Raw genomic sequence first — 12,116 nt, forward strand, 5'->3', positions numbered from 1 at the left:
AGTGACGTCATCGCCGCGACGCCGGGACGCGCCGGCCTGGCCCCGGCCCCGAGCGCGGGCGGACGCGGCAGCGGCCCCTGGCGGCGGAGGCGGCGCTGTGCAGGGCGCTGGGTGCCGGCTGGCCCGCAGGCCCGGAAGGGGCGCTCGCTCTCGCTCTCGCTGGGGCGGACGCGTCCGCCTGCTCCCGGAGCGGAACGCGAGGCCTAGGCTCAGGTCTCGCTCCGTCGCCGCAAGGTCGCGCGCTGCGCTGCGCTGCGTCCGGGCCCGCCGCGCGGCTCTCTCCGCGGGCCCCAGGATGGCAGCCCGGGGCGGCCTGCTGCGGTAAGCGGCGCGGAGCCCTCGGGACGGGTCTGCAGGCGGAGGCGTGGGGAAGGAGCCCCGAGCGCCGGCGCTCGCCGCCTCGGCCCTCCTGCTCTGCTCCGTCCCTGCCCTGGGCCCCCAAAGCGAGGGGCGCCGCGGGAGCGGACGTGCTCGTGGGGCTGGAGCCGTGGCGCCGAGCGTCGCGGTGGCACCTGGGGGGTCGGGTCCTGTCCTGTCCGGTCCTGCGCACGCTCCCCAGGCGCGGACCTCGCGGGCTCAGGCGGCGTCCTTTGGCCATGAGGCCACCGTCCCCACGCGCTTCTGGCGGCCGCAGCTGCTGGACTTGCCGGTTCACTGGGCCGTCCCTCCAGAGGGCAAAGGAGGAGGGCGCTCTCGGGGGCAGAAAGCCCTCCTGAGCCTGCGGGGAGCAAACGTGGGGCCGTGTTTGGGCGGCCACCTCTGCACGGACAGGCCCCGCGCCGGCGCCGAGCACCATCTGCAGAGCACAGGGCTCCCCGCCGGGAGTCCGGACGGGACACTGACGGTGTGGCCACAGAGTGGGAGGCTCCGGCAGAATGCAAACGGCCGGAGAACAAGGTCACTCCGGGTCGCATCGTGGTTCCGGGAACGGCTGGCCACCGTCCAGGCACCGTCTCCAAGCCCGCGAGGAAGCCAGGCTGGAGGGGGAGGGCAGCCGGGAGCTCAGACAGCGGGGCCAGTGCGGGCCACTGGGGTCTCAGGTGGTCTCCTTCCAGTCCCGTTCAGAAGCCAGATGGGTTCGGCTTGCCCGAAAGAGTACCACGGCCTAAGACAAAATATTCTATTTCCTGTAGTTCTAGCAACTACAAGTTTGGCCTCCTGGTATCTATCGCAGGTTCTGGTAAGGGCTCTCTTGCTGCCTCGCAGAAAACCCACCTTTACGTGGGAGCAGCATGTAGTTTGGGCTATACCTGCTGGTGCTCAGGAGCCCTCTCTCTGTGTGCTGGGGATCAGCTGAGCGCAAGGCGAGGGCCATGACCCACGTGCTGTCTCTTTGGCCCAAACCACCTTCTCATTTTCTTTATTTGTTTAGGGGCCACACCTGTCAGCGCTCAGGGGTTCCTCTGGCTCTATGCTCAGGAATGACTTGTCGTAGGCGAGTGGGACTATTTGGGATGCCAGGGATTGAGCCGGAGTTGGTCACATGCAAGGCAAATGCCCTGCCTGCTGTCCTCTCAGAGCCACCCATTCTTTTGGCTTAGGGTGACACGGTTATGGACTCTGTACTATCAGGTGCAAGCTGCACCATGTGACCCTGACAAGTAGGCCCCACGCGGGAGCGCTCATTTCAGCACTGGCCACTGACCTTTTTTTCCTTTGTCTGCAGCTTGGTGCGGCAGACTGTGGGAACGGGCTGCCACCTGCACACATCCACCTGCTGGGCCGACAGCAGCAGAGCTTCGCTCACACGGGTGCACCGACAGGCCTATGCGCGCCTCTACCCCGTGCTCCTGGTCAGGGAGGATGGCTCCACCATCCACATCCGCTACCGAGAGCCACGGAGGATGCTGATGGTATGCTTCTCTCCCTCCCTGTCGTTTTGTGGGGCACCATCCCAGGGAACCCTGCCTCATACAAGTAGCACTCCTTCACTTCAGATGAACTCTGAAAGATAGCTAATCTGAGCGTACTGGACACCCCAAATCACAAAGCAGTAGGGAGCTGTGTATTTGGGGAGGAACTCTGATCCCTGGGACAACCTGCCGTAAAAGTTTACTTTGGGGTAGAGTCTTGAACCCCGTCCTCACGCACGTCAGGCATGTTCCACCACTGAGCTGCACCGCAGCCCAAGTCTCTTGTTTTCCCTGGCTGTTGGGTGACAACCTGTGATGCTGAGGGCTCACTCCTGGAAGGGTTTGGGAGACCCCGTGAGTGCCAGTAATCAGGTCTGGGTCAGCCACATGCAAGGCAAGCTCCTTCCCCACCGTAGAATTCGGCTCTTCGGCTCTCTGGAGTTTGGTCCCTTCACTTGAGCCGCTACGGAAGCTGTGAAGTAGGTCCGAGAACAGGAATCAGGGAAAGCTCAGCCACTCACCCACCCCAGCCTGGCGGGTGCGTGCCTCTCGCGTCCCCCAGATGCCTGTGGATCTGGACAGCCTGACGCCAGAGGAGAGGAGAGCGCGGTTCCGGAAACGTGAGGCCCAGTTCCAGAAGAAGAAAGTGGAGGAGCCCCAGCTTGCAGATGACTTCGACCAGGAACGCTACAAGCAATTCTGGACCAAGAAGTAGCTGCCAGGGCTGCCTGCCGGCTGCAAGGGGGTGGAAAGCTCATCTACCTTCGCTCGGCTTTTCCCAAGCTGCCTGCTCTCTTTTTCCGTACGCCTGGTTTTAACACTGATTTGCCAACTTGTGAGTGACGGTAGCTTCAGGCATTAAACGTGCAAACGGTGTCCCCAGTGTCCCGCCCGCCACCATCGTGCGCTTCTGTGCAGGCACGAATGTGCTTGGTAGCATTCGTTACAGCAGAAAGGCAGATGGGGCTAGCGAAGTCTGGATGACCGTGGGTCCTTTTGAGTCGATCGTTGTGTCCCTCTGAGGGGCTCGCTGGCTTCACCGTCGTCGTCCAAGGGTTTCCTGGGCTGCGGTGGGTGGTGGTCGCTCCTCCGATACGGCTTGGGCCGCGTTGTTCCGAGTAGGTAACTTCCCCGCCAGCTTTCCTCTAAGATGCCTGGGTTCCAGAGCAGCAACGGCGCTGGAGTTGGAGCGGGTGGGGGGCGGCGTGGGCGTGGGCGTGGGGGACGGTTCCCTGCAGCCCGGGGACCCCGCCTGTGTGGGCCGGTCGCGGCCGTCCCGTCCTCCTCGGGGGCTGGGGGGAGGGACGTCGCGCCGCCCCGGCGAGAGCGAGTCCCGGACGGCTGAGCGGGGGCCGAAGCCGCGTCCCCTGTGGGTGTGGGCGTGGCCGGGCGCCTGTCCCCGAGCTCGCCGGCCAGGGCTCCGGAGCTGAGGCGGGCGCTCGCTGAGGCGCTCGCTGACTGCGCCCGCCCTGCGTCCCTCCCAGCGCTCAGCTCGCCACGCCTCAGGACGTGGCTGGGCGGGCGGAAGTCGCGTCGCGCAGGCGCAGGGGGCGGGGGCGCGTGACGTCACCGCGCGCGACGGGGCCGGGGCCGGGGCGGCGGGGTCGCGGGGTCCCGGGGCGGCGGCGACGAGACGAGACGAGACGACGAGACGATGTTCGGGTCGAGCCGCGGCGGCGTGCGCGGCGGGCAGGACCAGTTCCGCTGGGAGGACGTGAAGACGGACAAGCAGCGCGAGAACTACCTGGGCAACTCGCTGATGGCGCCGGTGGGCCGCTGGCAGAAGGGCCGCGACCTCACGTGGTACGCCAAGGGCCGCGCGGGCGCCGAGGGCCCGAGCCGCGAGCAGGAGCTGGCGGCCGTGCGGCGGGCCGAGCGCGAGGCGCTGCTGGCCGCGCTGGGCTACAAGGACGTGCGGCGGCAGCCCACGGGCCTCAGCAAGGAGGTGAGGCGGGCGGACGGACAGACGGACGGGCGGGCGGGGTCCCTGCCCGGGCCCACCACCCCACCTTCCCCCCGCTCCGCCTCCCCGCAGGACCTGGCCGAGGCGTGCAAGCGCGAGGGCGGCGACGCCGACAAGGGCGTCGACCGGCTGCTGGGCCTGGGCAGCTCCAGGTACTGACGGACTGCGGCGGGGCCGGGGGGGGGGGGGAGCGGCCGGCCCGGCGCCCATCGGCCCCTTCCCTCTCTCCGTCCCTCCCTCCCTCCGTCCGTCTCCCCCTCTCCCCGCAGCGGCGCCGCGGGACGCCTGGCGCTGTCCCGGGAGGACAAGGAGGCCGCCAAGCTCGGGCTCTCCGTGTTCACGGTAAGCGGGCGTCTCCCCTCCCGTCTGTCCCGCCCCGTCCCGTCGGGCCTCCCCGCCCCGCCCCGCCTCGGCCGACACCCACCGCGGCTCCTCCTCTCGCAGCACCACCGCGTCGAGAGCGGCAGGTCGGGGGCCGCCCCGCCGGGCAAGAAGACGCGCTCCGAGGACGCGGACTCCGGGTAAGGACGCGGCAGGTTCCGGCGGGCGGGCGGGCGCCCCTCGGTTCTCTGGGGAGCTGGCCCCGTCCCCAGCAGACTGCCCAGCTCCGCTTGGGCATCCCCGAGCGCGGACCCAGATCTAGGCCTGCGGAGCAAAGGATGCGGAGGCTCCCGAGGCGGTGGGGGCCTGTTCTGGTCAGGCAGGCCCGTCTGCGGCGGACAGGCGGCCATCGGCTACGCTGAGTGGAACGGAAACCGCTCCTGGGTGAGTCGTGACCCTCTTTTCCGGACCCCCCCCCCCCAGCCCGGAGTGTCAAAAGAAGAGCAGGAAAGAGAAAAAGAAAAAGAAGAAAAAGAAGCACAAAAAAGACAAGAGAGAAAAGTCGCACTGCAAGGAGGCAGCTTCTTCCCCACGGCCCCCGGCCCCCGCTCGGTGGGTGCAGCCAGCCCTATCCTGGGGACCGGGGCTGGCGCTCAGCTGGTCCGTAGGCCCTGGCTCACACCACCGGGGTCCCTCGTCTCCCCAGGCACTGCCGCCAGGACTCAGATCCCTCCTCCCACAGCAGCAAGAGAAGACGACATGACAGTGATTGAGGCTTGAGGCCAGATAGGAACGCACCTTTAACGGCCTATGGAACAGGTTCTGTGGAGGCACCTCTGGAGTCGTGAACAAGGACAGTGGCTGAGGACGGCTCCCGGGAAGGGAAGGCTCGGCCCTGCTTCTCAGTCCCCGCTGCCCGCTTCACCGCCCTACCTACCTCCCAGTTTAGCTGTCACCCAAGTACAGCTGCTTGTTCTTTTTCACAAGGACTCGTTCCTTTTAATAAACTCGCAATAGTTTAGTTTAGGTGGATCAAGTGTCCGCATGTTAAAGGAAACGACGGACTACAAAGACATCTGGAGACCACCCCGAGGTCCCATAGGAAGAGAAACTACTAGCCGGGGTTGGTAAGGAGGGTTTGGGGGTCTGGCAGTCCCAGCAATTTGACAGCTTGAGAATCTGGGGGAGAATTAGGCTGACCAGGTGCACCCCAGACAATGCTATCTTCTACCTGGAGACTACTACAGAAGGAGTTTCCTTTTTTGTGACACTAAGGCTTGAACCCAGGCCCTCACGCCTGTCAACTACTGGACCACTGAGCTACATTCCCGGCCCCAAAATTATTTCAGGGAGGGGGATTGGGCCACACCCTGCGGCGCTCAGGGGTTAGTTACTCCTGGCCCTGCTCAGAAATTGCGGGACCATGTGGGGTGCCAGGAATTGAACTCACTCAGCCACACACAAGGCAAACACCTACCTGCTATTGCAGGTGCTATTGCTCTGGCCCCTTTAACGTTGGGGGGTGGGGAGGGTCCACATCCGGCAGCACGCAGGTTACTCCTGGCTCTACCCTCAGAAATTGCTCCATATGGGATACTGGGATTTGAACCACCATATTTCTGTGCCTAAGGCAAACGCCCCACCACTCTTCCCTACCACTCTGCTATCTCTCTAGCCCAACATATTATCTTGAAAGCTTAAGTACTAATGATGAAGCCCAGAATAGACTTTTTATTTTATTATTTTTTGCGGGGCCACACCCAGTGATGCTGAGGGGCTATTCCTGGCTCTGCGCTCAGAAATTGCTCCTAGCTTGGGGGGCTATATGGGACGTTGGGAGATCGAACCACAGTCCATCCTAGGTCGGCCACGTTGCAAGGTAAACACCCTGTGCTTGCGCCACCTTTTTATTTTTTTTTAAACGTTATTTATTGGGGCCGGAGAGATAGCATGGAGGCAGGATGTTTGCTTTGCGTGCAGAAGGACAGTGGTTCGAATCCCAGCATCCCATGTGGTCCCCCAAGCCTGCCAGGAGCGATTTTTGAGCATAGAGCCAGGATTAACCCTGAGCACTGCCGGGTGTGACCAAAAAAGAAAAAAACTGATTGGTTGGTTTTTGGACTAAACTCTGAGAGCTGCCAGGTGTGGACCCCTCAAAAAAGATTGATTCGATTTTTGGATCACACCCAGCAGCGCTCAACAGTTACTCCTGGCTCTGTACTCAGAAATCACCCCTGGCAGGCTGAAGGACCATATGGGATGCCAGGAATCAAATCAGGTCCCTCCTTGGTCAGCCACATGCAAGGCAAATGTCCTACCACTGTGCTGTCTCTCCAGCCCAGGATGGTCTTTTTTTTTTTTTTTTTAATTAAATACATTCTGGTTTTCTCGCTTTGAAAGTGACTCAATCTTCTCAACTTCAGCACTGATTTGCAACCTATTGGTAGGTGTGTCAAGTTCCCAAGTGGGTTGTATGGCCAGCCTTGATCAGGGCTGGGACCCAAAAGGAAGGAAGCCTGGAACCTGCCCATGGCTACATCCTGCAACGGTCAGGAAAGCAGGCAGAATGTGGGTCAAGCTGGTCCACACGTCACGATGCCTAATACATTGCCCCAGTCTTGTATCTTGAAGGATACGAGTGTGGCTGCCAGGGGACAGAGCCTTCCCCCAGCACCTGGCTGCAATGCAGCATGGACATTGTGGGCAAGGTTCCAGAGACAGTGATGTGAGCCTGGCCAGAGGGTCGAGGGTCATACCCCCTTGGTGACTCTCCCCCTCCTCACGGTCTGGCCCTGCTGAGAAGGTGGGTGCATGGAAGACCAGTGATTTTCAGTGCTGGTCACTGTAAGGCCAGACCAGCATTCAAACTAGTGGGTCTGGCCCAAGTCCTCCCGCTCACTGGGGGTGGCAAGGAGCATGAGCACAGGCAGCCTTCTGGACTATCCCACACTCAGACAGCCTGTTGGTTGGGCGTTAAGGGACGTCACGACGCCCAAGCACCGCAGAGCCTGTGATATAGTTAAGAGATTTTATTCTAATAGCTATAATTACAGTGCTTGTCGAAATGAAAACTGAAACAAGTATACAAAACAGTTGATTACTAATCGTGTATTGAAAGCAGTAAGAGGTTCCACGACACCAAATGAACCATTTCTGAGGTTTTCCCCAAAATAAAGTTTAACAGCTCCAGCTTCTTCAGTGTTTATCAAAATACAAAAGAAAAAAGTAGAGGTCGTTGTTTTCGATGGCAAATCTGACCCTTGCAGGCGGAGGGAGTGAAAGCACATGTAGCGGGTGCTCCGAGGGGGCCGTGGCTCTAGGATGACCAGCCCTGCCTGCCCGCCCACACTCCTGCTGGTGAGACCCAGCCAGCCCGGAGTGAGCCTGGGGATGGCTGGCAGGACTCTTCCTCCTGGCCAGAGCTTCCCAGCCATGCTGACCCAAAGGAAGGCCTGGGTCCCTGCGAGAGGTCCAAGAGCAGCTGGCCACAGCCCCCAGCCCATCTCCCGGATGGCCCTTTAAGCACAAATACAAGCACAAACGCTATGGATACGGGATGACCCGAGACAGCAAATCACAGGGGCCCTATTGTGACCATGCAGAATGGATCGTCTCACGTTCCCGACAGGAAACAGGACCACACTCAGGCCGTAAGTTACTGCAGAATCTACACTAGGCACGTTTCTCCTTTCTGTGTTCAAGTGTTTGCCTTATCTTGTATTTTAATTGTTTTTTAAAAAATGCACTGAGTTTGGGTTAAAAACCAACATCCAAATGGATCGTAACACAGATCTGATGCCTACAGAAGGTGCGCCAAGCCTGTCTGACACGGCAACTCCTGGAGGCTGCTTGTGCCTAAAATCCCTTCCCAGTACTAACAGTGTGTTGATTCTCTTTTTACAATAAAAAAGCTGAGTAATATTGCATAGGAGTACCAGAAACTGCCTCATTGGAAACAAAAACTATTTACATTAAATAAAAACCCGGTTGCAGGCTGCGTCTGCACATTTACAGCATGGTGAAGCACACTGTGACCAACCATGGAGACAGCTTCTGGCACTCACACCACAGGGCGCACGTTTGCCACATGAGAGAAAAGCGAGGGTGGAGAGGGGGTGAAAGGGAAAAGAGAAGAGTGCTGGCTCACTTCTGGTTCCGGAGCTGATTGGACAGCCAGTCCAGTCCCTCATAGAGCCCGTCCCCACTGGTGGCACAGGTGGCCTGAATGTACCAGTTCCTGTGGCGCAGGGAGTGCAGGCCCAGCTTGTCCGTGATCTCGGCCGCGTTCATGGCATTGGGGAGGTCCTGTTGGCAAGGACAGCAGAGCGGCCATGGGTCAGCTGTGTAATAGTGCTCCCTCCCGTTCTCTGAGCTTCCTTTCCCTCTCTCACCTTGGACTCTGAAGTGAAGCGAGTCGGTCTCACACCCACCATTCGTCCTCGCTATCCCTTTGCCCAATATGCAGTCCTAACAGCACACGTTAGGTGGCAAAACGCGGAGGTCACATACGTACCTGCTTATTAGCAAACACCAGCAAGACTGCATCCCTGAGCTCGTCTTCAGCCAACATCCTCATGAGCTCTTCACGGGCCTCGTTCACACGCTCTCTGTCATTACTGTCAACCACAAAGATCAGACCTGCAAAGCAGTGGACATCAGTACACGGGCCGAGGACATCCCGACTTCCCCAGAGGCAGAGGCCGGAGCTGAGCCCGCTCACCTTGTGTGTTCTGGAAGTAGTGGCGCCACAGGGGCCGGATCTTGTCCTGGCCACCCACGTCCCACACAGTGAAGCTGATGTTCTTGTACTCCACAGTTTCCACGTTGAAGCCTAGGTAGGAAGAGCACAAGGGCAGTATAAGGCCCCCCACAGAGCTGTCTCCCAGGCTCCCTACAGGCCCATCCCCTCACCTATAGTAGGAATGGTGGTCACAATTTCACCCAGCTTCAGTTTGTACAGGATGGTAGTCTTCCCTGCAGCATCCAGGCCCACCATGAGAATGCGCATTTCTTTTTTGCCGAAGAGGCCTTTGAAGAGGTTGGCAAAGATATTCCCCATACTTGTAGACTGGTGAAGACAACACTGGCCAGAAGAAAACCTGCAGAGATAAGAGTCCTCCGTTTGGTTCTGTGCTGTCAGGTGAGAGTAACCTAGTGGTAGGCTGGAAATCACTGACCATGGATGGAAGAATGGCGTCGCACTATCTAATGAAATCCTGATTCTCACAAAGTCCAAAACACAACAGAACAAAACACCACCCTGCCCAGATTGGCCAGTAAGCCCTCAAATCAGCCTTAGAAAGGAAAGCTTGAGACGTTAGTCAGGCACAGCTGACCAGAATCTGAGTGGCTCTGCCACTCTTGGGAAATGACAGGTGACAACTTGGCTTAAGTCCCACTCAACCTGCTGCTCTAGGTGCCAAGATCCACCACACGCAGGGAAGCAGATGTGACCATCTGACAACTGTAGCCATGAAATAAATGCTAACACCTCTATCACTGGAACTTTAAAAAACAATTGTTCGGGGCCCAGAGAGAGCACAGCGGTGCTTGCCCTGCAAGCAGCCGATCCAGAACCTAAGGTGGTTGGTTCGAATCCCGGTGTCCCATATGGTCCCCCGTGCCTGCCAGGAGCTATTTCTGAGCAGACAGCCAGGAACCCCTGAGCACCGCCGAGTGTGGCCCAAAAACCAAAAAAACAATTGTTCCCTGCACATGGCCGACCTATGTTCAATCCCCAACACCCCCATACAGTCCTCCAAGCCCCACCAGAAGTGATCCCCCTAAATCTGGGGTTTGGCATTGCTCACTTAGGTGCTGACAGTACCCCAAATAGTCCTCTGAGCCCCACCAGGAGTGATCTGAGTATAGCTAGATATGACCACCACCATCCCTCAAAAAAATAACAATGTTCTTCTGATGGGTGGGGGCTGAGAGGGTAACTGGGGAAACTGGTGGCACAGGTGAGAGGTGGGTACTACAACACTGTATGACTTAAAAGTCAACTATCAACAGCATTTTTTTTTTAGTTTTCAGCCACACTCGATGACGCTCAAGGGTTACTCTGGGCTATGCATTCCTGGCTTGGGGGACCATATGGGATGCCGGGGGATCAAACCAAGGTCTGTCCTAGGCTAGCACGCACAAGGCTTATGCCCAGCACCACTAGCAACAGCATTTTAACTTTTTTTTTTTTTTTTTTTTGGTTTTTCGGCCACACCCGTTTAATGCTCTAGTTAGTCCTGGCTAAGCGCTCAGAAATTGCCCCTGGCTTGGGGGACCATATGTGACGCTGGGGGATGGAACCGCAGTCCTTCCTTGGCTAGAGCTTGCAAGGCAGACACTGTACCTCTAGCTCCACCTTGCCGGCCCCGAATTTTAACTTTTTAACTCTGATGATTTAATTTAAAACAAAGCACAAATGTTCTGGGTTCTTGAGCTCACTTCGAGAGTGTGAGGCCTTGGATCTCAAATACAGAACCTCACATATGCAAGTACTATGTATGCCCACTTGAGCCACTCCCTGGCTATGACAAGAGGGTAGGATGTTTAACTGCAAGTGGCCAACCGGGTTTGATCTCCAGCATCCCATATGGTCCCCCAAGCCTGCCAGAAGCAATTTCTGAGTGCAGACCCAGAAGTAACCCAAGCACCACCGGGTGTGGCCCGCCAAGAACCTTTTGTCACAAACAACTCCATAAATCCTGTTTCCTAACTATTCCAATAATTCCCAAAGAAGTATGGCCAGCTCAATCTCAAGATCAAAAAGGGAGGGCCTGAGAGATAGCATGGAGGTAAGGCATTTGCTTTGCATGCAGAAGGACGGTGGTTCGAATCCCGGCATCCCATATGGACCCCCGAGCCTGCTAGGAGCGATTTATGAGCGTAAAGCCAGGAGTAAACCTGAGCACCACCGGGTGCGGACCCCCCCCCCCCCCCCCCCCAAAAAAAAGGGGATGCACAGGGAGCTAGGACTCTTCGTGGCATCAGCTGGAAAATCACATTCACAAAAATCTTACTTAGCATTGACTCTCCAGTGAGTATCCAGGGCTGAGATCCTCTTGCCAGCAACGAGGGTCACCCATGCCACCCCAAAAGTGGTGAGAACTATACTCAGCAGAGCAAAACTGCTGGGATGTCACCAATGGGAGAGTCCAAGTCCAGTCCCAGACTAGCAGAGAGGACTTGGGAGAGAAGGCCTCCAAGTACTTAAGTAGCCTAGGCCTAGTCTTCATGCACTCTTGTTCAACTGTTTGACTTCCAAGCAAAGATTTGGGAAAATGGACCGCTTCTTCAAATTTGGAGTTTTGCAGATATAAATAAAGCCAGTTTTGTTTAGCTGCTTTTGGGAACACACCTGGCTCTGCACTCACTCAGGGACCACTCCTGGCAGACTCCAAAGACCGTACAGGATACCAGGGGATCAACCCAGGTCAGCGCATAAAAGGCAAGCGCCCTCCCCACTGTACAATCATTCTGGCTCCTTAGGGTTCACTTTAGTGGTTAGGTCAGAGATAGAAATCAGTGAGTTGGAGTGCATACTTTGCATGCAGGCCAGAGTTCAAACCCCAACACTGCCTCTGCCAACCTAAGCACCACAAGGAGTAAACCTCAAGCACCAAGAGTAGCCCCAGCACTGCCAAGTGTGGCCCAAATATAAGTGTCCAGAATAGAAGGGACATCATTTCTCTTAGCTGCTTGAATTCCATACCCAGCCTTAGTGCCCATGTAGCACAAGCCTGACAAAGCTGCTCAGGGTGGAGCAAGTCTCAGACGTGCTGAGTGGAGACTTGAGTTAAGAGTACAAAGTTCCAGGAAAGAGGGAGTGTTAAATGTGAGGCTTGCCAATTCTAGGGAGACAGGAAAAGTACTGACAGGTACAATAAAACCCCCCAAAGACAGACAACCAAAGGTCATTTTGAAGTGGACTTAAAGAAGGTATAAGAGTCACTGGGGTGCCAAAAAGCTGAGGCACAAAC

General features: G+C 57.7%; 3 protein-coding genes across 3 annotated transcripts; 2 read left to right on the plus strand and 1 right to left on the minus strand.

Annotated features, from left to right (window-relative positions):
• Positions 1-295: 295 nt before the first annotated feature.
• MRPL55 (mitochondrial ribosomal protein L55) lies at positions 296-2,600 on the plus strand. Its single transcript, XM_049778081.1, has 3 exons — positions 296-321; positions 1,667-1,853; positions 2,416-2,600. The coding sequence occupies exons 1-3, from the start codon at positions 296-298 to the stop codon at positions 2,566-2,568; spliced, it is 366 nt and encodes a 121-aa protein (XP_049634038.1). The 3' UTR covers positions 2,569-2,600.
• A 903-nt stretch (positions 2,601-3,503) lies between these two features.
• On the plus strand, positions 3,504-4,910 carry C8H1orf35 (chromosome 8 C1orf35 homolog). The gene is made up of 6 exons (XM_049778069.1): positions 3,504-3,798; positions 3,889-3,968; positions 4,086-4,158; positions 4,261-4,337; positions 4,621-4,749; positions 4,844-4,910. The coding sequence occupies exons 1-6, from the start codon at positions 3,508-3,510 to the stop codon at positions 4,908-4,910; spliced, it is 717 nt and encodes a 238-aa protein (XP_049634026.1). The 5' UTR covers positions 3,504-3,507.
• A 2,241-nt stretch (positions 4,911-7,151) lies between these two features.
• ARF1 (ADP ribosylation factor 1) lies at positions 7,152-9,233 on the minus strand. The gene is made up of 4 exons (XM_049778078.1): positions 9,049-9,233; positions 8,858-8,968; positions 8,651-8,775; positions 7,152-8,442 (listed from the first exon to the last, which is right to left on the minus strand). Exons 1-4 carry the CDS (start codon positions 9,194-9,196, stop codon positions 8,281-8,283), a joined length of 546 nt encoding a protein of 181 aa, XP_049634035.1. The 5' UTR covers positions 9,197-9,233; the 3' UTR covers positions 7,152-8,280.
• Positions 9,234-12,116: the final 2,883 nt, after the last annotated feature.

Source organism: Suncus etruscus, chromosome 8 (assembly GCF_024139225.1).
Source record: "Suncus etruscus isolate mSunEtr1 chromosome 8, mSunEtr1.pri.cur, whole genome shotgun sequence".
NCBI classification, from domain to species: domain Eukaryota; kingdom Metazoa; phylum Chordata; class Mammalia; order Eulipotyphla; family Soricidae; genus Suncus; species Suncus etruscus.

Bases quoted from the DNA above. Each gene is read 5' to 3' on its own strand.
- MRPL55 (XM_049778081.1), top strand. From the start codon at position 296: ATGGCAGCCCGGGGCGGCCTGCTGCG. The intron at 322-1,666 runs GTAAGCGGCGCG...CTTTGTCTGCAG, and splicing joins GCCCGGGGCGGCCTGCTGCG to CTTGGTGCGGCAGACTGTGG. The intron at 1,854-2,415 runs GTATGCTTCTCT...CGCGTCCCCCAG, and splicing joins AGCCACGGAGGATGCTGATG to ATGCCTGTGGATCTGGACAG.
- C8H1orf35 (XM_049778069.1), top strand. From the start codon at position 3,508: ATGTTCGGGTCGAGCCGCGGCGGCGTGCGCGGCGGGCAGGACCAGTTC. The intron at 3,799-3,888 runs GTGAGGCGGGCG...GCCTCCCCGCAG, and splicing joins CCACGGGCCTCAGCAAGGAG to GACCTGGCCGAGGCGTGCAA. The intron at 4,338-4,620 runs GTAAGGACGCGG...CCCCCCCCCCAG, and splicing joins TCCGAGGACGCGGACTCCGG to CCCGGAGTGTCAAAAGAAGA.
- ARF1 (XM_049778078.1), bottom strand. From the start codon at position 9,196: ATGGGGAATATCTTTGCCAACCTCTTCAAAGGCCTCTTCGGCAAAAAA. The intron at 8,776-8,857 runs GTGAGCGGGCTC...ACTGCTTTGCAG, and splicing joins CTACTTCCAGAACACACAAG to GTCTGATCTTTGTGGTTGAC. The intron at 8,443-8,650 runs GTACGTATGTGA...CCTTGCCAACAG, and splicing joins TGGTGTTTGCTAATAAGCAG to GACCTCCCCAATGCCATGAA.